This window comes from Sorghum bicolor, chromosome 2 (genome assembly GCF_000003195.3).
Source record: "Sorghum bicolor cultivar BTx623 chromosome 2, Sorghum_bicolor_NCBIv3, whole genome shotgun sequence".
Lineage (NCBI taxonomy): Eukaryota > Viridiplantae > Streptophyta > Magnoliopsida > Poales > Poaceae > Sorghum > Sorghum bicolor.
Genome location: NC_012871.2, coordinates 58,983,601 through 59,007,230, shown reverse-complemented (window position 1 = coordinate 59,007,230; position 23,630 = coordinate 58,983,601). Strand labels below are relative to the sequence as shown.

At 41.7% G+C, this 23,630-nt stretch overlaps 4 protein-coding genes across 6 annotated transcripts; 1 reads left to right on the top strand and 3 right to left on the bottom strand.

The window, feature by feature from the left end:
* Positions 14-1,794, bottom strand: LOC8070620 (protein FEZ). The gene is made up of 3 exons (XM_021452316.1): positions 1,469-1,794; positions 852-1,153; positions 14-755 (listed from the first exon to the last, which is right to left on the bottom strand). Exons 1-3 carry the CDS (start codon positions 1,647-1,649, stop codon positions 27-29), a joined length of 1,212 nt encoding a protein of 403 aa, XP_021307991.1. The 5' UTR covers positions 1,650-1,794; the 3' UTR covers positions 14-26.
* On the bottom strand, positions 5,043-8,863 carry LOC8060242. The gene is made up of 10 exons (XM_021452312.1): positions 8,546-8,863; positions 8,124-8,212; positions 7,896-8,003; positions 7,697-7,779; positions 7,281-7,414; positions 6,946-6,995; positions 6,765-6,857; positions 6,561-6,652; positions 5,620-5,726; positions 5,043-5,449 (listed from the first exon to the last, which is right to left on the bottom strand). The coding sequence occupies exons 1-10, from the start codon at positions 8,786-8,788 to the stop codon at positions 5,408-5,410; spliced, it is 1,041 nt and encodes a 346-aa protein (XP_021307987.1). The 5' UTR covers positions 8,789-8,863; the 3' UTR covers positions 5,043-5,407.
* On the top strand, positions 8,972-12,296 carry LOC8070619 (activating signal cointegrator 1). The gene is made up of 4 exons (XM_002462328.2): positions 8,972-9,209; positions 10,273-10,902; positions 11,414-11,512; positions 11,677-12,296. Exons 1-4 carry the CDS (start codon positions 9,048-9,050, stop codon positions 12,025-12,027), a joined length of 1,242 nt encoding a protein of 413 aa, XP_002462373.1. The 5' UTR covers positions 8,972-9,047; the 3' UTR covers positions 12,028-12,296.
* On the bottom strand, positions 12,858-18,835 carry LOC110432262. Of its 3 annotated transcripts, XM_021452314.1 has the most exons (10): positions 18,667-18,825; positions 18,026-18,095; positions 17,824-17,867; positions 17,372-17,734; positions 14,437-14,508; positions 14,285-14,349; positions 14,047-14,197; positions 13,887-13,964; positions 13,716-13,805; positions 12,858-13,286 (listed from the first exon to the last, which is right to left on the bottom strand). In XM_021452314.1, exons 4-10 carry the CDS (start codon positions 17,627-17,629, stop codon positions 13,161-13,163), a joined length of 840 nt encoding a protein of 279 aa, XP_021307989.1. In that variant the 5' UTR covers positions 17,630-17,734; positions 17,824-17,867; positions 18,026-18,095; positions 18,667-18,825; the 3' UTR covers positions 12,858-13,160. The 3 variants fall into 3 exon arrangements, with proteins under 3 accessions (XP_021307989.1, XP_021307988.1, XP_021307990.1); XM_021452313.1 differs by lacking the exon at positions 17,824-17,867 and having other exon boundaries at positions 18,667-18,835; XM_021452315.1 differs by having other exon boundaries at positions 17,372-17,867.

Below are 23,630 nucleotides of genomic sequence, written 5' to 3'. Positions count from 1 at the left end.
TAAGGTAGCTCTTACTGTACATCTAACTATGCATAATATTTTTCAGTAGAGTTGCTATTGGACATTTCTGCGGGATGTGGGGAACAAGGGAGAGAATCACATGGCATGTTGCTTGTCCAATCATCTGGTGAACCTACCCCTAAATTAAATGGGAATTTTATTTTTCTTGGGATTCCACACTCATTGCCTGAACTGTATCCATTACCAGATTTTCTTGTATATGTGTCACCATCACTATTTCCAATACCTCCACTCGAGTCTGTAGCCCAATCAACAATATATCCATTAGATGGTTCAAGCAGTCCAAACTCTGTGTTTGGTATAGCTTCATTCATACTGTTGAGTATTCCAGGGGCCATGCTTAGAAGCACTGATGTGGCATCTGATGATTTCTGCTGAGATTGTATTTCTAATGGCAAGATGACTGAACTACTATGTATGTCTTTTTTTGAAACATAACTACTATGGATGTCTTTCTCTGATGGTAGAGATAGGCTACGGTTGAAAGTTATGACTTTACATGGAGAGCCGTCCTGGGAATTGTTAAGATTCTCCTGCAGACACTGTTGGCTGTTGAATCGATTTGCTGAGCAAGTGGAGCTTTCCAATGCAAAATGGGAAGCTTGTATGGACTGCAAAGCAGATAACAGCTCTGGTTCTGTTGTTGTAATTGATTGAGGACCCCAGGAGTGAGATAGCACTCTTTGTGCCACAGAATTAGGCTTTTTAAATATCCTGCAAATAGCCCATGCATCCTGTTTGATGAAAGTAAAGTATGAGAAAAATGCAGCACATATATTTATTTTCTGAACTTCTGTGCTAGAACTGAATGCTCTGAGTAAAATGCTTACGTTGGCTGGAATATTTTTGTCTTTTGGTGTTTTAGGACGTGAGGGGTCATTAAGTGAAGGAAGCCTGTACTCATGCATCATCCAGTCAGTCTTGATTCCTCTCGCTGCTCTCCCTTTGTAAAAGACTAGGGACTTCTTCAGGCCTATGCACTTGGTCCCTTCAGAAGAGTAAACTGGCCTATCTGTTCCTGTTGCTTTCCAGAATCCAGCTCCTGTGACTCTATTTGGTCTAGCACTATTCCGATATTTCCGGTCCCTTGGGCAGTAAAAGTACCATTCCTTCTCCCCGGTGCTCGCAAGCTCTACGCAAGAAGAAGATGATAAATGATTTTTTTTTATGAAAGATGATAAATGATTAGTAAAGGTGAATATAGCAAGGCATGACGTAAAATGGTGCAGAAAGCCAAGTAAAGCATATATCTTAGTCTGATGGGAAGGCACTAATCTACTAGCTAGGTGATCATTAGTTTGAAAACAAGTAGCTTATGCTCTAGCAAACAACTGTAGAATGAAACCGCTACTATGTTCATAGACATTGAACTCTAGTCATTGAAGTTCATAGCCCTTCAGTGACAGGGAGAACGATAGGTACAGAGTACAGAGATGGAGTCGCTTACTTGGGAGATCCCATGGATCATACTTGTAGATGTCCAGCTGCCTAATGAGCTCAATGGACACAGGTTTTTGCTGAATCTTTCTCTTGAGATAAAAGCTTATGAGCTCTTCATCTGTAGGATGGAACCGGAAACCTGGAAGAAGAACCTCATCAGACTTGTCCATATCAGCTCTCTCATCCATGGTTGAGGTTGGTGAAGCCTGATCCTGATTGCCTGTTCTTCTGCTACTTATGTGGAGGTAGAATGGTTTTTAGAACTGAAGTTGCTCAGGTAAGACAAACAGTCAAAGCTATCTCTCTGAACTGAAACCAGTACCACAGTAAATTACTATGTACTCACTTCTGAAGCTTTGTTTCTTGAACAAACATGTCACGGCTCTTATATAGCACATCTTTACGACGAACTGTGTCTCGTTAGATGAACGTTCCCAAAGACCTCATCCTACACGTCTTGTACTTATTCCGGGTCATAAACGTCAGAAGCGGGTAGTTAACGTAAGAGTAATGTCTAATCTGTGCATTAGAAAAGTAATCGCAGCTGCTAAAACACGACTCACAGATGGGTGGAGTGCCTCCTTGCATTAAAGAAGTCATATATTCCTTGTCTCATTGAATCTATTTGACTTTTTTAATCAGGGATTATATATTGTATCAATGAAGACAATCTTAGCAGCATATAGGGACTATTAGTCCCTTCCGATTCACACAAAGGATTATGATCTTAGGTAGGTATCTAGGACACATGAGCAGTCACAAAAACTTGTCTTACAGCAGTAGTTGTGTTGAGAAACCATACACAAACTGAACAATTTTTAGGAAACAACTGAGTGTCTTTTAGCTTTTCCCAGTTTTATGCACTGCAATCTGGACACTTCCTAATACACCATGCTATGCACTCACAAATAGGGATGCAGGTGGATAGCCAATGCCCAATGGCTAGTCATGCGTCACTTTTTTCATGCTTGAAAAAACAGAATTAGTTCTCGTTCCATTTTTCATGCTTGAAAAAACAGAATTAGTTCTGCAAAAAATATTTAAAGTCTTAGTAGATTCACTTTTTTCTGCAAAAATGTACTGCCAGGACATGTTTCTCCATTCTCTGGATTAGAAAATCTCATTGCTATTCGCCACGGCTCCTGGGTTATATATATTCCTATTCCTATACATCGTGCCCCATTTCCCACTTGTCTAATTTGGTTCTCACTATGTGGATGCTTCATTTTGTGGACAGACATTTTTGCTGTTAACTTAATCGATTGGAGCACTGTCGATGTGACAGAATGGATTTGGATGTTCTAGCTAGTTTATTGAGAATTGTGGACTCTTCTTTTATAGTTCATAATAAGAGCACATTCTTAGTTAAAGTCTTTTTAATGGCTAAGAATTTAAATCTCGCTTTTCGAGGTAAGATCAGTGTAGGTATAAAATTATGTGTTTGCCACCCCTTCATCGTTCTCTCTGCAGGTAGAAATTGAAAAATAATCAATACATTCTAGAATGTTCTTCACATGAATAGATAAAGTAGGAGGCTTTACATGTATGCCATTATAAAAGTTGTTAATTACTTACAAGCCATTAAAAAAGTTGAGCTCTCACAAGTGTCACTGCTCCAACCTCTTTTACCCTTCATACCATTTCCGTCAGATTTGGCTCTAACGGTGTCAAACCGCGAGTGTGAAAAGTCAAAAGTACCCTCAAGGCTAAATATGTAATTAATTTTTTTGAGCATCTTAATAACCTCAAATGAAAAAACTTAGAACTACAAAGTTGTAGACCTCGACAATATCTATAATTTTTGTATAAAAATTATTTTCATTGAATTTCATACAAAAATATATGATTTGATATGATTAATATGTCTTAGAAAAAAATACTTTTTTATACAAAATCAAATAAAAATATTTTTTATACAAATATTGTAGATCTCAACAAGATCTACGACTTTCTAGTTTTGAGTTTTTTTATTTGAGATCGTTAAGATGCTCAAAAAAATTAATTGGATATTTAGACATGAGGGTATTTTTGACTTTTCATACCTGCAGTTTAATACCGTTAGAGTCAAATCTGACGGAAGTGGCGTAGAGAGTAAAAGAGTTCAGAACAATTGCACCTGTGAGAGCTCAAATTTTTTAATGGCTTGTAGGTAATTACCAACTTTTATAATGGTATATACATGTAAAAGCCTCATAAAGTAGTGATATTTTAATGGGTGAGTCCTATTAGAAAAGAATGGGTGAGTCCTATTAGAAAAGTTTGTCTCATATCTACACTTTCATTCTTTCTGAGATAAGATTTGAATTGCAGGATTACATTCCTTTTTGAGACGGTGGAAGTACATTTCATGAGTCAGGTCCCGTTTGCTGGAGGACGTACAGGAGATTCTAGAATCCCAGATTATCTAGGCTGAAGGGGATTCTGAGATTTTAGAACTTTGAGTGGTAAGGTTTTGAGAATCCGCTATATTATCTCCCCCGTTTGGCTGAGTTAGGGATTTTTTTTTATCAGAATCCCAGAATCTTTACCCGATTCAAACGGGACCTCAGTCCTACATGAACCTAGTAGAACCGTCCCCTATCATTTTTCTTTCAACAGTGGTTCTTCGAAGTTAGCATGCCTTTTATTTTGTCCATAAGTTTCTCGGCTTCATATATCTGATGAAATGTGTGTCTTACATCTCATTTACATGGTGACCTTGGTAATAACTCAGATACATTCACAAGAAACTACATGTGCACAACTCTTTATTTCAGTGGACACAAAATTTTCACGCTGTCAGCAAATAAAACCTATTGTACAAAGGAAATAAGGTCCTGACAAGTAGAGTGACCCCAAGGATTTATCTGAACGGTTACTTATCTAGTCCACCAGACAAGGGAGCAGGCTTCATACTTCCCTATCATTTATTTGCCCATTTACACATATACTGACCTTGCATTGCACAATTCACGGCAATTGCAGATCCTACATGCATCTTGTCATGACTGTTACAGGATGGAAATGGACTGGCCAGAAAGCGACGCCTAACTTCATTTGTTCCTTGAATGAAATTACTAGATAGGACAACCAAAACCATACTGCAGATCAATCATGTATCAAGAAGAGAACAATTAACAATCAACGGATCTTGATGTCGTTTTTGCGGCCCCCTCCATTCACACAGATGATCCAAGGAAAAAAGAGCGAAAAAAAATCCTCAGTTCCACCATGTTCATTAGCCATGCTAGGGACCTTTGTAAGAAACTAATCAGACCTATATTGAGGTTGGAGGTAGTAGACGCTTGAGCCCTGTCCCCATGTTAGGCAGCACTTCGCATTGGCTCTCTTATATAGGAATAAAAAACCACTACTCTTAGCAGAACTGATCCGCTCTTGGGGATTAGTGGAGTATACTTATATATTATATACTATAATTCCTGGACGTTTCCGTCTGTCGATCAAATTGTGGTAAAAAAAATGACTGTAGATTTCCATACTTAGGACCTAGGATTACAGCAAAGCAGAGAAATATATTTATCGATTTTTATTTTATTTTATTGTTTCCTAATGGTATTGTCTACACTACAGAAAGCCAGATATGCGAGGATCAACGGTTCCGTCACACATACTTGTACACATATATATATAACATGACGTCAGTTGTCATTACACCTTTCTTTAATAAACAATATCAGCAAAATTTAATTGAGTACTCCAGTTGTAAGAAACACTCTCAAAAAGGACAGCTGTTCTTACATTAAGGCCAATCTGCCATCTTATAGTATAAACAGTTTTACAGACTAGTGATGCCTCGTAACACTTCTGGAAACGCAACCATCAGCTAACTTGAAGACTCATATTTCTTTTTCACGTGGTTTTGCTGGCATCAGGTGTGCAAGAGCACATACCCGATAGATCTACTTCATATCATATTATGCACAAAATGTCTGGTTTGTTCAAACCTTCACGATGCTCCCAAGAGCTCCTTGAGATCATATCCTTGCAGCTAAAACAGTCGAAAAATCACTGTGAATTGCTTACCTCTTACTACTCAAAACAGAAAATAGCTGTTCATACTCTTGTGCAATTCTATGCAAGTTAGACAACTTATAATTTCGAGAATTTTCACCAGGAAAGTAACCGGTAGTGGTAGCCACAGAGACTGACAAGACCTACCTGAAGAAAGGTTAGCAGAAGTATTACTCCTGAGTTCCAAAATGCATGTATTGTGATCGGAGTTAGAAGATTGCGGGTCTGAGCATATGAAAAACCCAATGCAACACCTGCATAATACTCAACAAGGTTACTGAATGACGATGGCATGCCAAACACTGATACAAATAGAATAGCAACTCCAGTAATTACAACCGGTTGTATATGCAAATGTTGTATTGTAACTGTCTGGCTGTAACCCCTTGGCTACAATTTGCAGCCATGACTGGCATATCTCAGTATCTGTGCAGCAAATTTTAACTCCTTCAAAAAACAGGTCATATATATGACATGCGCACAGATGATGGCATGGCAAAAACTTATATGACCAAATTAGCAATTCATGTAATTGACAATGTATTGGATATGACCATGGTTGTGATTCTGTATGGTTTTGTGGATGTCAGGTTTAACTGCATTTAGGCATTGTGCCTGCCTGTGGTATTTTTGCCCACAATTTGCAGCTGTGACTGTCATATATTTGAGGAAGCTTTTAACTTCTTCCTTCCAAATTGGCTTACCAACTAAGGGCAGTCCCAATGCTAGAAACCACAGATAGTTTCTATGTCTATTAATTTATGTAGACACTATACATAGAAACTATGTTACCAATGGATAGTTTCTGCAGAGTAATCTTTTGTCCAATCATGTCTTCTTTCTCCCTCATCTACCTATCACATCTCTTCATGGTTCCCGTGTAGGTATAGTTTCTTATCAAAATCATTTCCTCCTCTGTCCTCATTAAATCGCTTTCCACATCATCAAAATGTTTAAGTGGCAGAGTAATTAATGCACATGGAAATTATGATGGTTTCTGCATTGCGGTGCATTAGGGCACCATTAACAAAAATTGAATTCATATAGTTTTCTATTTAGTTATATCTGAATAGACTGTAGAGAATTACCAAGTATAAACAGCTGTGGAAATTGTCCAGGAGTCAGATGAGCAAGGGCAAATACAGCAGCACTCACAAGTACACAAAATGGAGTAGGAAACCTGTACCAAGAGGTAACTGGTGAATACAGAAACATGTGAACTTGTAATGCACCAAGTTTGTACATGCAAGGAAGAGAAAAGAAAGTGCTAGGGCAGTATACTTGGATTTTACCACTTAGTCAAGGACACCATTAGAAATCCTCGAAACAGAGTCTCCTCGAGAAGTGGTGCTAGAACTCCAGTGATTCCCACCAAAAAGGCAGTGCTAGCAACAGAAAACAAACAAGATCAAGTTTGGGTTGCCTGGTAACAGGCATCAATCCACTAAAACACAAAAGCAGGACACATGATACCTGGTAGTGGATGAGCCAATCAGGGGCAACAAAAGGACTAGTGAATCAGTCTGAGTCAATGAAAGGAACATTTTCGTGAATACATAATAATGAATCACAATGCCTCAAAAAAATTGAATTACAAGAAGAGCTGAACGTTTCACATACACTAAGAAGTCAAACAAAATATGAAAAAATGTGCATGATTCAACACATAACTTATTTTTGTTCCAAATAAATCAAATGACAAAGAGTTTGGAATGGAACTGAGGTGGCAAATAAAGTGTGAGAAATAATAACCAACAAATGACAGTGCACCAGAAAGGTCTAGTTGCTAAAGCAAATATTTGTCTGACCTCTCTCTCTGGAGTTTCACCATTCAGATAAGTCATAGCAGCTCCGGCTAAAGCAATAGAAATTATTGCTCCAAAGAGGCCAACTCCAGCCCACAAAAGCCATCCATTCTGCAGCTTGAATGGTTCTTTAATATCTGAAAGTTCAACAACATTCTTGTATAAATATAATTGTATTATTTGATAAAGATGTTATAAAAGCAACTATTCGTCAGGTATTGAACTTTGAGAAGCATGACCCATGAAAAGAGAATAAATGTAGACTGTTAATTACAATTTAGAAAGTAATTCATGTTCTATAAAAATGTCACACTATACTTTCCGCCTGACAAAATAGCTTCCATGATAAAAAATGGTTCTCTACTGGCATGAAAACAACTTTATTCAGTAACCAAGGTAACAAAGACTTGACTCCAGACCATAACGAAACATATCATCTGGGAATGGTCGAAAAGTGTTGGTGATGCTAAATATAACGCCAAGGACTACTACTGTCACGCTCCTGCACAGAACAGTACAAAAGCAAAATGTAAATCTTTTGGCTTGGAAGATAATCAGCTTTCCATCAAGGGAATTGAAAGGTCTTGTGCACATAAGCATAAAAAATATGTATCATACAGTTGCCCAAAAAAGAGTATTTCTGCCTTCTCATCTATAGTTGCCTCCACAGCTTTAAATCCCAGGTATTGCAAAGCCGATTGCTCAACCAATCCTGTCAGAACAAAGCTGTCTAAAGAACACTCAGGATGCTTCATTCAATACATCTGTACAGTAAAATCAAACTTGCAAACCTAACTGTATACAACATAAAATTCAAATACCTGGTGCCTAAAGGTTACGGCTTACCTTACTCCACAGCCTACCATGCTGAGCACAACGGTTTGCCACTCCCATGGCACATCCCATCGGCGAAGGATCGCCCACTTGTCTGAACTCTGCTTAGGCCCAGACAATGTCACAAGCTCCACACCAGTCACCACAGAAACAGGATGAAAGTCGGAACAGCCCAAATGCATCTAAACTCCAGAAAATTGTCCAAGATTCAACTACACACATTGCTCTTATAGTATTATATGGATTCCTGAACGCTTACTCTGGTGCACCCATATACACAATATATATTCCCAGCTAGTTCCGGAAGCTAAATTCTGCACTTAACATTCTGCATCCCTAATTCCCTACTTTGTTATTTACTACCGGAGCATGTAACTGTTGTGTTCATATCAGGAGGCTATAAAGATTAAAGAAATGGAACGTTTGAGCAGCACCTTATCTGATGGCGGGGGCGTCTTGTTATTGGCATTGTAGGAGAAACACGCGAAGCCTCCGCCCCTCCTCCACCGGCCGGTCACCGGCCGCCGCTGCAACCGCTGCTCAGGCCTTGCTTCTACGCGGACAGTTGGAAATGGCTTCCTTTGCCTCGAGAGGAGGACGGGTCTGCACGGGAGCGGCCGGAGGAGGATAAGTGAGAGCGGCGGCGGCGATAGTGAGGAAGACGCCATCGGAAACATGCCTTCTACACTCTCTGCTCTGCGAATGCTCAGACTGAAGAGAAGCCGCGTACGGCGTACCACGGTGAAGTCTGTCTCGCGGCTCGCGGGGATAAGATGAGGAGTCTTTCGAAAATCACGCACACTACAAGGTGAAAAATAGAAGATGTAAATGTAGAAGTACTATTCGTGAAATATCCTATAGATCGAGGGTCCGAATAGCAAAAAAGAAGTTAACCCTTCTTGTCCGGCCCTTTTGTTGGCGGCGTCGGCGGCGGCGATGGCGACGTCGGCGAGCACGTCCGGCGAGTGGCTGAAGGGCGCCTTGCAGGAACTTCGGGAGCGTAAGGGCAGCTCGCTGGAGTTCGACTCAGATCTCATCTCGGGCCTCGTCTCCTTCTGCGAGCTCGCGCCTCCCTCCGACGCCACCAGCTATCTCGAGGTTCGTTCGCCAGTGTCCATCCATTTGGATGGTGTGTATATTGCGCGATTACTACTCTGGCGTGGCGATTCTGATCGGAGTTTGTCTAGAGTGCTCGTACGGTCGTACGTGGCTCAACGGCCTGATCGGATCGCCGGCTAGTATGTCGTTCTCGGATTAGGGTTTGCTTGATTTGAGCTCGCTGAAGAAAAAAGTATAGAGTTAAATAGCATGATCGCCAGTTTATTGTGATTGTCTAGGATGTTTGCTGCGCTGCATCCCTCCCAGACTGCTGTGCTGATGGGGTTTGGGTTTGTATGGAGAGGGTGATTGGTTGATCTAAAGTGCCTCAACTTCATGTTACTAGGAGTCTTAGGAATTTTCTATAATGGATACAAAATTCAAGTGCATCAACGGATTGTTCCGTCATGAGTGAAATTTATATCCTAATGCAGAATTGTAAGCGTCATTGGGTGTCATGTAGTGTCCTCTTTCCAGGGCATAGCAAGATGTTGATCATGGTCTGTTACTCAATGTTTATTTTGGTAAAAACTATCTGGTTCCTTTAAGGCTTGATATGAAGGTAGATTACTATTTCCACTGCCATTTTTGCATTGCCTTCTCATGCTGATGCAAAATCATGTGCTGTTTGTCACTTCTCTGATTGACACGTGCGTATTATTGTTCTCTCAAAATCAACATGTTTCTGAGTGTAATATGCTATATGTCTCTTTATGTTCATCTCGAAGTTGAAATGGTGAACTACACATGCTCAGCCCAAATACCCATGAGGCCATGTTAATTGAACTAGTGTGCCCTTAGCATCTTTTTTCTTTCTTTCTTTCTTGTTTATCTTTTTCTCGAAACTACGTTCCTCAGTTGGCCAGTTTGAATTACTTCATTAGTACCGCTGCAGCTCAGTCTCTCCTTCCATTAATTCTTTTGTTTTGTTGTATGTGTTTTGTACCACTTGTTTTCGAGCCACATCATTATACATCATATTTACATGAACCACAAATGTTGAGACTACTGTAGCTTAGTTGACATAAACATTTATCATGGTTTGCACTCTCTAATGGTGCAGAATTTTATTGGAAAAGAAGCTGCTCAGGACATCATTCAAGAGTACTTGCGGAGGAGGGGTCACATTGGTTCTTCAAATGGAACCGAGAGCTTTCAATCATCTAACCTTCAGCCTTATGTTAAGCCATCAGCTGATGCAGCAGCTACACAAACAAAGAAACAAACACGCACACAAAAAGATTCAGCATCTTCTTCTAGTCAGAGTTCCAAGAGTCAATCAGCTGCAGAATCACAACTTCCTTCCAGGAGAGGTTCAAAAAAGAAAGGAGCAAAGGTCATTTCCCTCGGTGAGGCAGCAAAAGGTTCTATTGTCTTCAAGCAGGGGAAACCTTGTTCATGCCAAGCACGGCAACATAACCTTGTTAGCAACTGCTTATCATGTGGTAAAATTGTGTGTGAACAAGAGGGCGAGGGACCCTGTAGTTTCTGTGGTGCACTTGTCTTGAAGGAAGGTAGCACTTATGCTGGTTTAAGTGATGTCGGGCTACCTCTTTCAGAAGCAGAAGCTGCAGCTGAAGCTTATGCAAAGAGGCTGGTTGACTATGATAGAAATGCTGCAGCAAGGACTAAAGTTTATGATGATCAAAGTGACTATTATGAAATGGAAGGAAACAGTTGGCTTTCTTCAAAGGTAAGCCACATTTGATTCTTTGTACTTCATAGTTCTATTTCATCCATGTTCATTAATGTTTGATTCTTTGTACTTGATAGTTCTATTTCATCCATGCTCATTAATGTTTGATTCTTTGTACTTGATACCTCATTTGATCATACATGCTCATATTTTAACACTGCTCTACTCATTGATGTTTGATTCTTTGTTATGTCTGTGCTAAGCCTTAACGCCTATGGACATTTCATACCAAGAGCTTGATATATTATGTGCAAAGTACATCTAATCCTTGATATGAGAATTTCTTTTATTATAAGATTTGTTATGGCAGCTTCTAGTTAGTTTTAATGATTTCCACAGAGTTTGTTTCCGTAGTGAACTCATACCTGTTCTCCCTAAAACAACGTAAGAACATGTAACTTGAAGGACAAGGCAAGAAGTTATTGTGTGGCTGTTTTGAGATATGAACGTGTCCCATTTGAGATATGTTCAAAAGTGCTAACTGTAGCTACCTATTTTCACACTCCAGGAGAGGTCAGTCCTAAAGCAGCAGCAAGAGGAAGCTGAGGAAGCAGCTCAAAGCCAAAAGGGGAAAGTGATTGTTACATTTGATTTGGTGGGCCGTAAGGTAACTAGTTGTTCCTGCTGGACAGCAGAACTTTGCAACCTCTGTTTTCTCCAAACCTTCTTCCAACCTCACCTGAAAATATCTGTGCTTAGTTGAATTTTTGTCTAGAAGCTCTGGCAGAACATTTGGATGTAGACATAATTTTGCAAATGTTTTTTTTTCAGGTGATTTTGAACAAGGATGGAACTACTGAGCTGGAAACGGAGCATCCGATCATGCGACCGCCCGAAGAGAAGGATCAGAGCCACCGCATACAACCGAACCCCACAATCAGAGAGCAACCGGTGTTTGTCGAAACAGGTCCAGTTAAGCCAAAAACCGACCGAGCAAAACAGAGCAAGAGACTTGCCAAGAATGGTCTGTGCCTGGAGGTAACCGGACGGCTGCAGCATGATGACAAGGACATTGAGAGCATTCTGAGTGGCAAGGTGAAGAAGGGTGATCACCTGGCTTACAGTTCCTTCGGTCAGGCACGTGAAGGGGATGACGTTGAATGCTCCCCGGATTTTGACTGAGCCTTTACTTGAGAAAAATCATGGTGAGGTAAAGAAAAAACCATGAAACAGGTAGAGTTGCTATGTTCCCCATCCAACTACGTATGCAATGGTACCTTAACGGACCTAATTTCCTGCAAAATGCAAATGTGAGAATGGCACATCGTGTCCATGCTTTCAGTTCAACTTTCTTTCCATAGTACTTGATGCAGAAGTCGCAATAACTATATCGAGGAAGAAGACAACTCATTGGCTACAGATCGAATGCAAGTTTTCGGCCTCTTTCTACACGAACACGATGTGGCCTACGTCTTGTCTCGTTTCTCACATCACCTTCAAGCTCTCTGCCTGGTTTCTTCCATGACGCCCCGAACTTCGTCAGCAATAGCCAACGGCCTGCCGCCGTGCTCACTCGCCATCACCCATCACCATCACCCTCTAGGGATCAAGCGGAGGGAATTTGTATTTTATAGCGCGCGCGACATGCCGTTTTCCCTTGCTACATTCTTCTCCCGATCCACCATGTTCTGCTCTCCTTAGTAGGAATGAAAATAATATGGATATTCTCCGATCGTATTCGAGACCGATCGTATTCGAGACCGAATTTATTTAGAGAGGTTCAGATATCCAATACCATATTCGTATCCGAATACTTAAATTGTATATTTATAATGTCGACATCCAATCGTATCTTATCCGACATAGTTGACATTATCCGTATTCGAATCCGAATTCAACCAGAAATATAAAAACAAATATGATACCGTTCGCATTCGATCCATTTTCATCCCTACTCCTTAGATGGGCAGCTATTGCTGAATTTCAAACACCACCTCAAACAGACTATCAAATTTTGACAATTCGGGCTATCATAATTCATTTTTTTGACAATTGTGTAGATCATACAACCGAGATGTCTCTGTTACGATATATATACACACACACCCCGTTACTCCCTGGCCGACATGCAAAATGCACTAGCCAACTCGCAGAACACGCATCTTCACACTCAAGTACATTGATGACATGAAACTTGGGCAGAAATTATCTGGTTCTGCACTAGACGGCAGCCATAAAGAAATCCTTGGGGAACCTATCGAAATAAGCGATCTGTGGCCTGCTGCCGCAGCCAGCCACAACATAGATAGATATAATTATGGTTGCGGTGGTTCATGCTGTGGTGTGGCAGGGGAGTCCGGTGCGATGGTGAAGTGCACTCCCCTTCCTTGCCCCGACTGCAGGATGAATGCCACCTCCGTTGCAGCAAGAGCAGCTGCCTCCTGGACAGACACAAAATGCAATTAGGGATTTACAGAAGGCCCTAGAGCTGCACTAGATGCAGCAAATAGCCAAATAACGGTAACAAGGAAGCACAAAAGGGGATGCAGATTTTCATTCTAAACTGAATTTTCAAAATAATTCGGTCGCACAGGTCACAACCAACTGTCAGTGTCGACTTTCAACCATGTTTAAGCAATTATAATCAGTAAGTTGTAAAGACTGATTAGGTTGCAATAGCTTAGTTCCTGATCTTGATTTTCATGGCGTGCATGACAAGTCAAATTCAAAATGGTAAAGTATTAAATACGTCAACTCAATTTCAATGTATTTGGAGTATGGCACGCAATATGTTAGGTGTTTGTTCCTGAAACCTTCAAAAGATAAGAAAAGAAAAATGCAGATATTCACTTTAGAAATTTTTAACTGACCTGTCTCTGTCTGCGGCGCTGCAAGATACTAATTGCCCAAGCCATAATGTAGAAAGGAAGGAGGAAACCAGCAGCACGCAGTAGAAAAAGCTGTCAATTGCAAACCATCAAAATACCTAGTGTTAATATACAATGCCAACAATATATTTTCAAGATGGTTATTTCACTTACTGAAAACATCGCTGAAGTGTCGTCGTCATCTTCATCAGTTAGAGTCAGTGCGTGTCTCAACAATAAGAGAGCCATTAACTGAACATAAAAAAAAAGGATGTTACACACAAGAAAACCCTGTTGTTTTAAGCGGCGACAATGTAAATACGTAGTTACTCACAACAAGAGCAGCAGAACGGCAGAAGGCAGCAGTGCTGGCATTTGTGGCAGAATAATCATCATATTCAGCTTCCATGATGTGGTTTTGTGCCACTGCAAGTATCCTAGGATCACGCAAGTCAAATGCGGTACCAGTAATGGTCCACCCACCACTAGGAACCATGAAGAAAAGAGAGGTTAGATGAAAATTTATTACATAAGTAGAACAACTTCAGAATAAAAAGGGCATTATGCTCTACCTTATATCAATGGTAGTTTCATCAGGATGAGCTCTGGGAGGTGCAGTGTACCCATGTTCATAAGGCTGCAGATAGTATTTTTCAACACAATTTAGTATTAAATGTCATTCGTGAAAATGGCATAACAATTCTTTGTTCACAACTTAAATCACCTCATGACATATCTCACATATTACATCTCCTTTCTCATTGCACCATCGTTGCACACAAACCCGATGAGCATACTGCATAGAAAAAACTAAAAACAGGTTAGCGGATATAGAAAACGATCTTAAAAGTAATCGCATAAAAAAATCATGATACATTTATTTAACATATTTTCGTCTGACATAAATCAGGGAAGCATGACAAAAACAATCAAGTCAAAATTTAAACCTACTCAGCAAGATATAAGAAAGGTACACCAAATTTATTAGGTGGTTCATAGATCAAATTATCCTGATAACTTCAAATCCTGTCTATCCCACACGGCCACACATCATAAATTAGCTTTATCCCATCAAGTACTGCCACAACTCAAGATAAGGTACTATGATAACAGGGAAATTATGTTTAGGTTTTATACTAAATGTTTTGGTACTTTTAGGTTGAGTCTTAAATGCTAATAACATATTATCAAACTGACTGACCTTGTCTTCCATAACAAGTTTTTATTCCATGGCTAGTGGCTACATGCAAAGTGCAATGTTGGCAAATGCTGTCTGGATGGAAAGATTCTGGTATCTTGATACGTTGAAATGGCGCACATTTCACTGAGGAACAGGCAAACTATTACCAGTTGATAAAATTATGAAATTGTGCTTATACTCCTGGACCCATTTTGTGCTGATACTGAACAGGCATGTGGGGGATGGTCGCTCGTCCGGTGTGGCAACCGCGGGGCGCACATGCCTAGGGTTTCCCCCGCAGCTGGTGACGTCTGCAGCTCCGGCAGTTGATCCAACGCTGAAACCTTCCCCCATGCTTGTCACCTTCCACTTCCCCCAGTCCACCAATTACATCTCCCTTGTCCCTGCATCTCCTCTGATCCCCACCCAGCTGAATCAGACACCACCGGTGCCCAAGAGATCCACACCAGTCACCTCCCTCCACCTGGGGACAAGCTGCTGCTCCCCCTCGTCGGTCGCCTGCTTCACCACCACTGTTGGTCTCCCCCATCGGTCGATGCCCACACCATCCATGAAGATGAGAGTGTGCAGGTAGGTGAGGTGGCCACTGGTTCCATGCTGCCGATCACCACCATGGAGACAACTCCCCCAACGCTTGTCAGCTCGCTGGTCACCTCTCATTCCACCATTGCAGGGACCACTATCAGACCTCTCCCATCAGTTGTCGCCCTCAATACTATGCCTGTGAGTGTGTGCAGGGAGGTGAGGTTGCCTCCTCGAGGAATAGGTTATCACGTTCTAATTCTAATTCAGTGCCGTCACAGTCACACTCTCTTCCTCGCTGATCATTGCATCAACAAGTGTATCTAGGTCCTCGGTTGAGGGGATGTCAAAAGTTGCTCCTCCCTGAACCACCCCCTATCACTTGATTCTCCATCTTCAGTTCCTTTGGATGATGCTGATGCGCCTTCACTTCTGTCTGTCCATGAGGCACCCGGACATTTACATGAGGAATTTGCCATTCCGCGCTACAAGAAAATGGAGTGCAAGGATGCTCTATCCCAGGCTTTGGTCGACTGCTGGCTCTTGTCCATCATTGTCACCGGCACAGGTGCACCGAATCGTCATCCAGTTTGAGGCTCCAACATGTGTGGCAACCTCGGTGCCAGATTCATTGTCTCACCTTGAATCCATTGATGGCCGGGGCTTGGATTCAATGGTTGAGTTTCGCATGGCAAATGGGTGAAAATCAATGATCCTGGAAGCATCTATATGTAGCACCTTCGTTGGTAGCCCAGGATAACGACTGTGACGCCAAATACGTTGGGATCTGAATCCCTTCAAGGTTTGAGTCTTGTTGTTTTTGTTTGTTGCCTTGCAGGCATCTTTTAATTGTTGCTTTGGTCATGTATGGTTGTTGTTTTGGTCGTAAGGTTGTTCTTTCCAGTCATTGTGGTCATGTGAGGTTACTGTACTTGGCTATTTTGGCCTTTTCTTGTATCTTAAAGGCTTAAAGCAATGACATGCAGGTCTTCTGCATGTTCGAGAAAAAAATACACTGCTGACAAAATATCTTGATCTAATCTCATGATATTGCATGTGATGTGCTTTGGTTCTTGGTACAGCGTCCACTATATAAGATTAGTGTTCAATTTAATTTGTTGAATCTGGGATATAATCATATAATCAATGGACAATGTCCTTGTTTGGGACCGTGGCGTGGCAACCGTGGCCTCCACCCTGTAGCATGGAAAACACGAGTGCTAGTTCAATATCGCAGTCTGTTTGTCTTGCGCGGTGGAAAGAATCATCGGTACCGCAAGGCGTTTGGCAGAATTTTCTTGATTCTGACTGCAGATCCGATTTTAATTGGAAACAAACACACCCAATAATTGTCAATGTTGAGCAGCACTGCCATGTCTTAAATGTTCAATGTGCAAAATGAATTAAGGAGAGAAAGAGAAGACACCGAACAACGTATAAGGCCTTGTTTAGTTCCGAAAAGTGAAAAAATTTCGGTACTGTAGCACTTTCGTTTGTTTGTAACAAATATTATCCAATTATGGACTAACTAGGATCAAAAGATTTGTCTCGTGATTTACAGCTAAACTGTGTAATTAGTTTTTGTTTTCGTCTATATTTAATGTTTAATGCATGTGTCACAAGATTCGATGTGACGCGGAATCTTGAAAACTTTTTGGTTTTCAGGGTGAACTAAACAAGGCCTAAGAGTATAATACCTCATGACTCCCATCACTTAATAATAGCATTGAGGACATAATGTACAGTATAGCTAAGCGACTAATTGGGTATAGCTCTGAGTTAGGGGGAGATTAATGCCAGTAATTCTGTAAGCAGTAGAATGGTGTATGGTATATAGGACAGAAGGAGAAACACTTGATACTTTAGATAATAACTAGATATTGAGTATAATTATCTATCGATAATATCTGAATAAGAAGAATGGAGTAACACGAACCTTTAGACTGCCAGTGCAAGCACATGGGCTCTCTAGATTTTTTATACTATCTTCCTCCTGACAAATGCGACACTCCACCACTTGCAGAAGAGGTTCCTCTTCAGAAACCATGCTTTCTCCCATTGCTACAATGGCATGAGCCTTGGAGGGTAGACGTGCAATGGTTTCCCCAGATGATTTATTCTTGACTGCTCCCATGACCTCATTAGGCTCAGGAATGCTTAGGTCATCAATATTGAGCATTAGATGTTCCTTCATTGTTGCAAATAACTAATAAACCTTACAGCAAAGAATTCTTGTAGAAATGCTATTAGATCAGCAGAGAGTTCATAATCTAGTAGCTAGACCAGGCTTAGCAACCGGCTGAAAAAAAAAAGGACAGGTCAGCTGATGCCACTATTAACTAGAAAGACATAGACACCCGCTTGGCACAGTCCAGCTCCGAGGTCCACCTTAAATCTGGAGTTTGGAATCAAGAACCTTGAGACACTTTTTTCTGTCCAGAATAGAAAGAAAGCAACTCAGGTGTACACCTAGCTCCAGATTCACAAATTTCTTGGAGCTATGAATACCCAACTCCAAGAAATCTTGGAGCTGGAACACTGCCAAACAGGGTCATAGAACAACTGAAGCAGAAGAAGAAACTTGTCTAACCTTGTGAAACGAGGCACCAGAATCCCTGATGAAAGAGGAAAGAGGCACCAATGCTCTGAGCTCCACGTTTCTGCCCAATATATTATATATCATCACAAAACTTCAGAATTTTGTTTCTTCAACATTGAAGGCATGTGAATGCTAAAACATCCTAGATGAGACAAATCCAATGGATATGAATAAATAATTTGTTCTGCAAACAGTAATGTTCCTCCCAATTCCCATGAAACAATTTCACTTCTCTTTTGCAAATGAAATGACTACCTCAATCTGGACATTTCCAGCAATAAGTTTGTTTTCTCAGAGAATATAAATCTAGCATTCTGAGATGCCCCTCACAATTGCATCCACAATGATAATAAACAGAAGGATCAGATACTTCGATACTGAATTTTATCCAAAACGCACATTCGTAAATTTGATCATCTGCCTGTCCTAATCTCGGCACGATTAAATTCCCACCACAAGCTACCAACAGGAAAAAACTAAATAATCTAGAAGTGCAAAGCAAGCAACATGGCTGCCTCTAAATCGAAGTTATCAGGCACAATACACGTACTTGGGGTCAGATCCGAAACCAGATAGCTTAGGTTAGGGTCTCCGTTTCGCACAGCGGAATGGAATCGAAGGGGCGGGCATACCTGGTGGGTGCTCGTCGCCGGCGAAGGGCCCGACGAAGACCTGGTGAAGGGCGGCGCCGCTCGCCCAGTTGTGGCCGCCAGGAAAGGAAGGCCACGAGACAGACGGGGGCGTGAATGGGAGAAGGTAAAAGGAGGGGCGAACGCAACAGGCGGCGACGCGCTCGGAAAGTCGGGAGCTTATGGTTTTTTCTTTCCTTTTTTATAAAAAAAGAAAAAGAATCTATTTTTATTTAATTTTGAAAATATGATAGTTTGTTTTTTGTTTTGTTTATGCCTTTAAATTATTATGATATCTATATCTATATCTATATTTACATATATATATATATATATATATATATATATATATATATATATATATATATATATATATATATATATATATATATATATATATATATATATATATATATATATATATATATATATATATATATATATATATATATATATATCTATATCTATATCTATATCTATATCTATTTAGGCTTTGTAGAGTTCACCCAAAAACCAAAAACTTTTCAAGATTCTCCGTCATATCGTGCATGAATGATTAAATATAGACGAAAACAAAAACTATTATGCAGTTTGCCTGTAAATCGTGAAATGAATCTTTTGAGTCTAGTTAATTCATAATTGAACAATAATTATCAAATAAAAACGAAAGTGCTACGGTACCTCGAACCAAAAAAAATTGGAAACTAAACCAAGCCTTATTGTTAGATTATTTGAAAACAACAAATGAAATTATCTTTGACAATAAAGTATGCAATCTTAGGAAATAAAAGTGTATTTATCTATATTATATATATAGGGAAATTCCTTTGTACACGTACGTGTAGTTACTCTCATCTTCATAAACTACATTGTGTATGTATTCATACTTGTTTATCAGTTTGAGTATGTTTATATACTCATATTAAGATACTCAGGATCTTACCACGCGAAAATTTTTCAAAAAAAAATTTATTTTAGATATATTACTAAAATGCCACTACTATATTATATACAATAAGTATAACCATATACTCTATGTATGTATGCATACTTAACATACATATCACTCTAGATGGTCTAGTATGATCATATACTTTGTCTATATACATTTCGTCCGGTCATATACACCTTAAATCTAGAGATACATAGATGAGAGTAACTACACGCGCGTGTAAAAGAAACGTGTCCATATATATATATATATTGTTGGATTATTATTTTAAAAACAACAAACAAAATTATCTTTGACAACAAATATGCAACCTTAGGAAATGGAAGTGTACCTTTAAGGAAGAACTTAGTCTAAAAGTAGTTCTAGACTTATGGTGACTGAGGAGTTAGTGGTCACCACAACACGAGTATAAAAATAATTCATCAAGTATATTACAACTTATTTGTCGGGTACCATAAACCGGAATACCTTAATTAAAAAGGAAAAAGCGGCAAAAGAAGACCTCAGGATCAACGACGACCACTTCCCCTCGGTTAAGCAGGAATGTCCGGACTAGTAAGCTAAAACGCGACTCGCCCGAGCCCTGGCCTCGAGCGCCACTAGCGACTCGCCCATGCCCTGGCCTCGAGCGCAATCTATGACTCGCCCGAGCCCTGGCCTCGAGCGTAAGTAGCGACTCGCTCGTGCCCTGGCCTCGAGCGCATTCTACAACTCGCCCGAGCCCTGGCCTCGAGCGCAATCTACGACTCGCCCGACCCCTGGCCTCGGTACGATGCTTCCCACACACGATGACCGTACCGCTGATATGACACGGGCCGTACTTCCTCTCATGCTGTGGCAGGGGATGACGTCCACTATTCCAACAACTTCTGTCCCTGTAACACCATACCCGTGTCACTGTGGGTACAACTCGACGGAGGAAGGGATGGGAGACATTAACTCATACCATTGTTGCCATACTCAGGTAGTCGCTATTCCTCAACGAAGGACAGAGCACAGGGCCTCAGAAGAGATCGCCACAACCCAAAACAGGGTTCGACGACATGATCAATAGGAATGACCACGCCGATGCCATTACCTTAAGGACATAATGACCAGTGTCTACAGTCCCAACGCCGTAATTCTTCAGCACATCAGGAGTAAAAAGTAAGACTTACACATGTAAAACCCCACCTCTCCTTGTGGTTATAAAAGGGGAGGCAGGGCACCCAGTAGGGGGACACGGCGAGACAATCCCCAATCCAGGTTGAACACCATCAACACACTCACACAAACACTCTCTAAGCTGAAACCTGGGACATCTTCCCACTCTCGCAGCTAAGTTGTACACCCCTACTACAAGCACTTTTAGGTGCAAGATAATACAGGTCTCGACCCCCTCACTGGACGTAGGGCAGCGTTAGCCCGAACCAGTATAAATCTCCTGTGTTCTTCTTGCATCACTATCTGGGTTAAGGGACACGCAAACTTGTTACTTGTTAGTGCCTGGACCACGTGTCCAAACACCGACATTATTTTTACGTTGGTTATTTCTTTAGGCTCTTTCTAGATCCTAGGAGACCCGATGCGTCCTCAACCCTAGCGGACCAAGTGTCGACGAAAGCTGGTCGGCAGTCTACCTTGGGGTATGCCCACGGTAGTTATTTATCGGCAGACGGTGTGCAAACTACGAACTCGATGGTGACGCAAGACACGGACAAGCTTTTTATCCAGGTTCGGCCGCCGAGTTGGCGTAATACCTACGTCCTGCGTCTGATTGTATTGGATTGAGAGATAAATGTCCCCTAGGGGGGTCCCTTGCCCCTCCTTATATAGTCCGGAGGGCAGGGTTACAGATCTGGAAACTAATCCTAGTCGGTTACAATTGCCATAGATAGTTCGATATCAATTCCTATTCTACCCGACTAGAATCCTGCTTGATCTCCACGTCTTGTTTCCTTGCGCGAAACTCCGAGCTGTCAGATCAAGCCTTTGAATTTGTCTCGTAATGGGTCAAGCCTCCTGGCCCAAGTCTGGCCGTAAGGGTATAGGGGTTTATACCCCCACAGCTAGTCCCCGAGCACCATGTATTGTGAAGTAACACGCCATCTTGAGCTTCTTCGACCAATAAAACTTGACGTCTTCAATCAACATGAAAATTGCCCAGACAGTTGCAACGGTATTTTGACCAAATCTGAATATATTTGATCAACATCATCATCGAAGAAGCCAATTGTTCGAAGAATGCATGGTGCTCTTGAGAAAAAATATTTCTTTTCCGGTGAAGTGTGCCCACTTTACTTTTCCGAAAAGTACAGATCTTCAAAAAAGCAAGCATGTTCACCGCAAGGTGAAGTGTGCCCACTTAGTCCCCGAGCCTGGCAGTAGGTGACGTAGGCACGTGGTGCCAGGGTCAAAAGAAAAATCCTCAAAGTAATTTTGAATCTGAGATGCATCGCCAGATGCATCGTACCGATGTAGTCCCCGAGCTTGCTGGAAGGTGAAGTATGAACCTTGTAGCAAGGTCTAAAAAATTAAAATTGTCCAGTCCCCGAGCGTCTCATGTCCATTTACTATCGGATAGACTTATCAATTTGACGAGCTGGTCAACCAGTCCCTGAGTGTACAATGCTCGGAGATCGGTACAGCCCACAGATTCCCGAACTAACAGACTGGACGACCAGTCCCCGAGCATCAATTGACCGGTGGTCGGTGCAGTCCCTGAATTCCCGAACCAACGGACTTAGCGGCCAGTCCCCGAGCATCAAGTGCTCGGTGGTCGGTGCATTTCTTGAATTTCCGAATTGATAGACTGGGCGACCAGTCCCCGAGTATAAAGTGCTCGGTGGTCGGTGCATTTCTTGAATTTCCGAATTGATAGACTAGGCGACCAGTCCCCGAGTATAAAGTGCTCGGTGGTCGGTGCAGTCCTTGAGTTGTTGACCTTTCTTCCAATTTTTGTCTGTTTTATTTTGAAAAAGTCTTACCACGTAATTAATTGACGTGACGAGACCTCCTGACGTAATGTCAGATGGTTGCGTGAAAAGTTGCGCCTGGCAACTGTGCAGCCGCCCTTTGCGGGGTTTGAGAAAAAGAAACCATCAATTTGTACGAAAACGCCGCCGCATTAATTGCCGATAATCCTTGAAAACCGAAGCGCCGCGTCCGCCATTGGGCCCGCCCACTTCCCAAGAATGCGGGAAGTGGGAGGGGTGGAGTTGTGGTTTATAAAATCCCGACAGTTACCCCTGCATTGCTCATCCTACCATTGCCTTTAAGCCTTCTGCTCTTTGCCTTCTACAATCACCTGCACCCTCCTAGCTCGAAACCACTCCCGCACCTCCAATGGCAAAGAGCGACTCCAAGAAGAGGGCCGAGCTGATGGCCAAGGAATGGAAGAAATCCCGCAGCACTGCAAAGTCCCTCAGTGACCTCGTCGATATGGGGCTACTGCACAGCCCAGAGCTTGGCGGCTGGAGGGCGCCAGAGGGGGAGAGCTACCCCGACCCCCGCGCCGGTGAGATCGTAGTGTTCGAGGATTTTCTTAAGAGGGGTTTTGGGGTTCCTGTCCATCCTTTTCTTCAGGGTCTTCTCTTGTACTATGAGATCGGGATTTGCAATCTGCACCCGAACTCAATCCTTCTCATCTCCACCTTCATTCATCTGTGCGAGGCCTATGTTGGCATAGAGCCGCACTTCGATCTTTTTCGCTATCTTTTCTGTTTAAGAAAGAAGGGAGCAGTTGGAGGCTCCAAGATTGCAGGTGGAGTATACCTCAATCTTCGTGACGGGATGAAGAACCGTTATCTGAGCTGTCCCTGGAACACTTCCCTAACCGAATGGTACAGGAAGTGGTTCTACGTCAGGGAAGAACCGGGCAGCTCCACGTTCTGCGACGTGGGGTACATCCCCGAGAAGAGGGTCAGTTGGACCGACCGCCCAGAGTTCACCGGCCAGGTAGCAGATCTGATGAAGCTGATCGACTGGTCGCGCTTGGACGGGCTAGCGGTGGTCGGCAACTTCATTTGTCGTCGGG

Excerpts from the sequence above, each read along its gene's own strand:
- LOC8070620 (XM_021452316.1), bottom strand. The coding sequence starts at position 1,649 with ATGGATGAGAGAGCTGATATGGACAAGTCTGATGAGGTTCTTCTTCCA. Across the intron at positions 1,154-1,468 it reads TGATCCATGGGATCTCCCAA|AGCTTGCGAGCACCGGGGAG; the intron begins GTAAGCGACTCC and ends CTTCTTGCGTAG. Across the intron at positions 756-851 it reads ACAAAAATATTCCAGCCAAC|GATGCATGGGCTATTTGCAG; the intron begins GTAAGCATTTTA and ends TTCATCAAACAG.
- LOC8060242 (XM_021452312.1), bottom strand. The coding sequence starts at position 8,788 with ATGTTTCCGATGGCGTCTTCCTCACTATCGCCGCCGCCGCTCTCACTT. Across the intron at positions 6,996-7,280 it reads GTGAAACTCCAGAGAGAGAG|ACTGATTCACTAGTCCTTTT; the intron begins GTCAGACAAATA and ends TCATTGACTCAG. Across the intron at positions 5,450-5,619 it reads TTCTGCTAACCTTTCTTCAG|CTGCAAGGATATGATCTCAA; the intron begins GTAGGTCTTGTC and ends CGACTGTTTTAG.
- LOC8070619 (XM_002462328.2), top strand. The coding sequence starts at position 9,048 with ATGGCGACGTCGGCGAGCACGTCCGGCGAGTGGCTGAAGGGCGCCTTG. Across the intron at positions 9,210-10,272 it reads ACGCCACCAGCTATCTCGAG|AATTTTATTGGAAAAGAAGC; the intron begins GTTCGTTCGCCA and ends CTAATGGTGCAG. Across the intron at positions 10,903-11,413 it reads ACAGTTGGCTTTCTTCAAAG|GAGAGGTCAGTCCTAAAGCA; the intron begins GTAAGCCACATT and ends TTCACACTCCAG.
- LOC110432262 (XM_021452313.1), bottom strand. The coding sequence starts at position 17,629 with ATGAAGGAACATCTAATGCTCAATATTGATGACCTAAGCATTCCTGAG. Across the intron at positions 14,198-14,284 it reads GAAACTACCATTGATATAAG|TGGTGGGTGGACCATTACTG; the intron begins GTAGAGCATAAT and ends CATGGTTCCTAG. Across the intron at positions 13,287-13,715 it reads AGCGCCGCAGACAGAGACAG|GAGGCAGCTGCTCTTGCTGC; the intron begins GTCAGTTAAAAA and ends GTGTCTGTCCAG.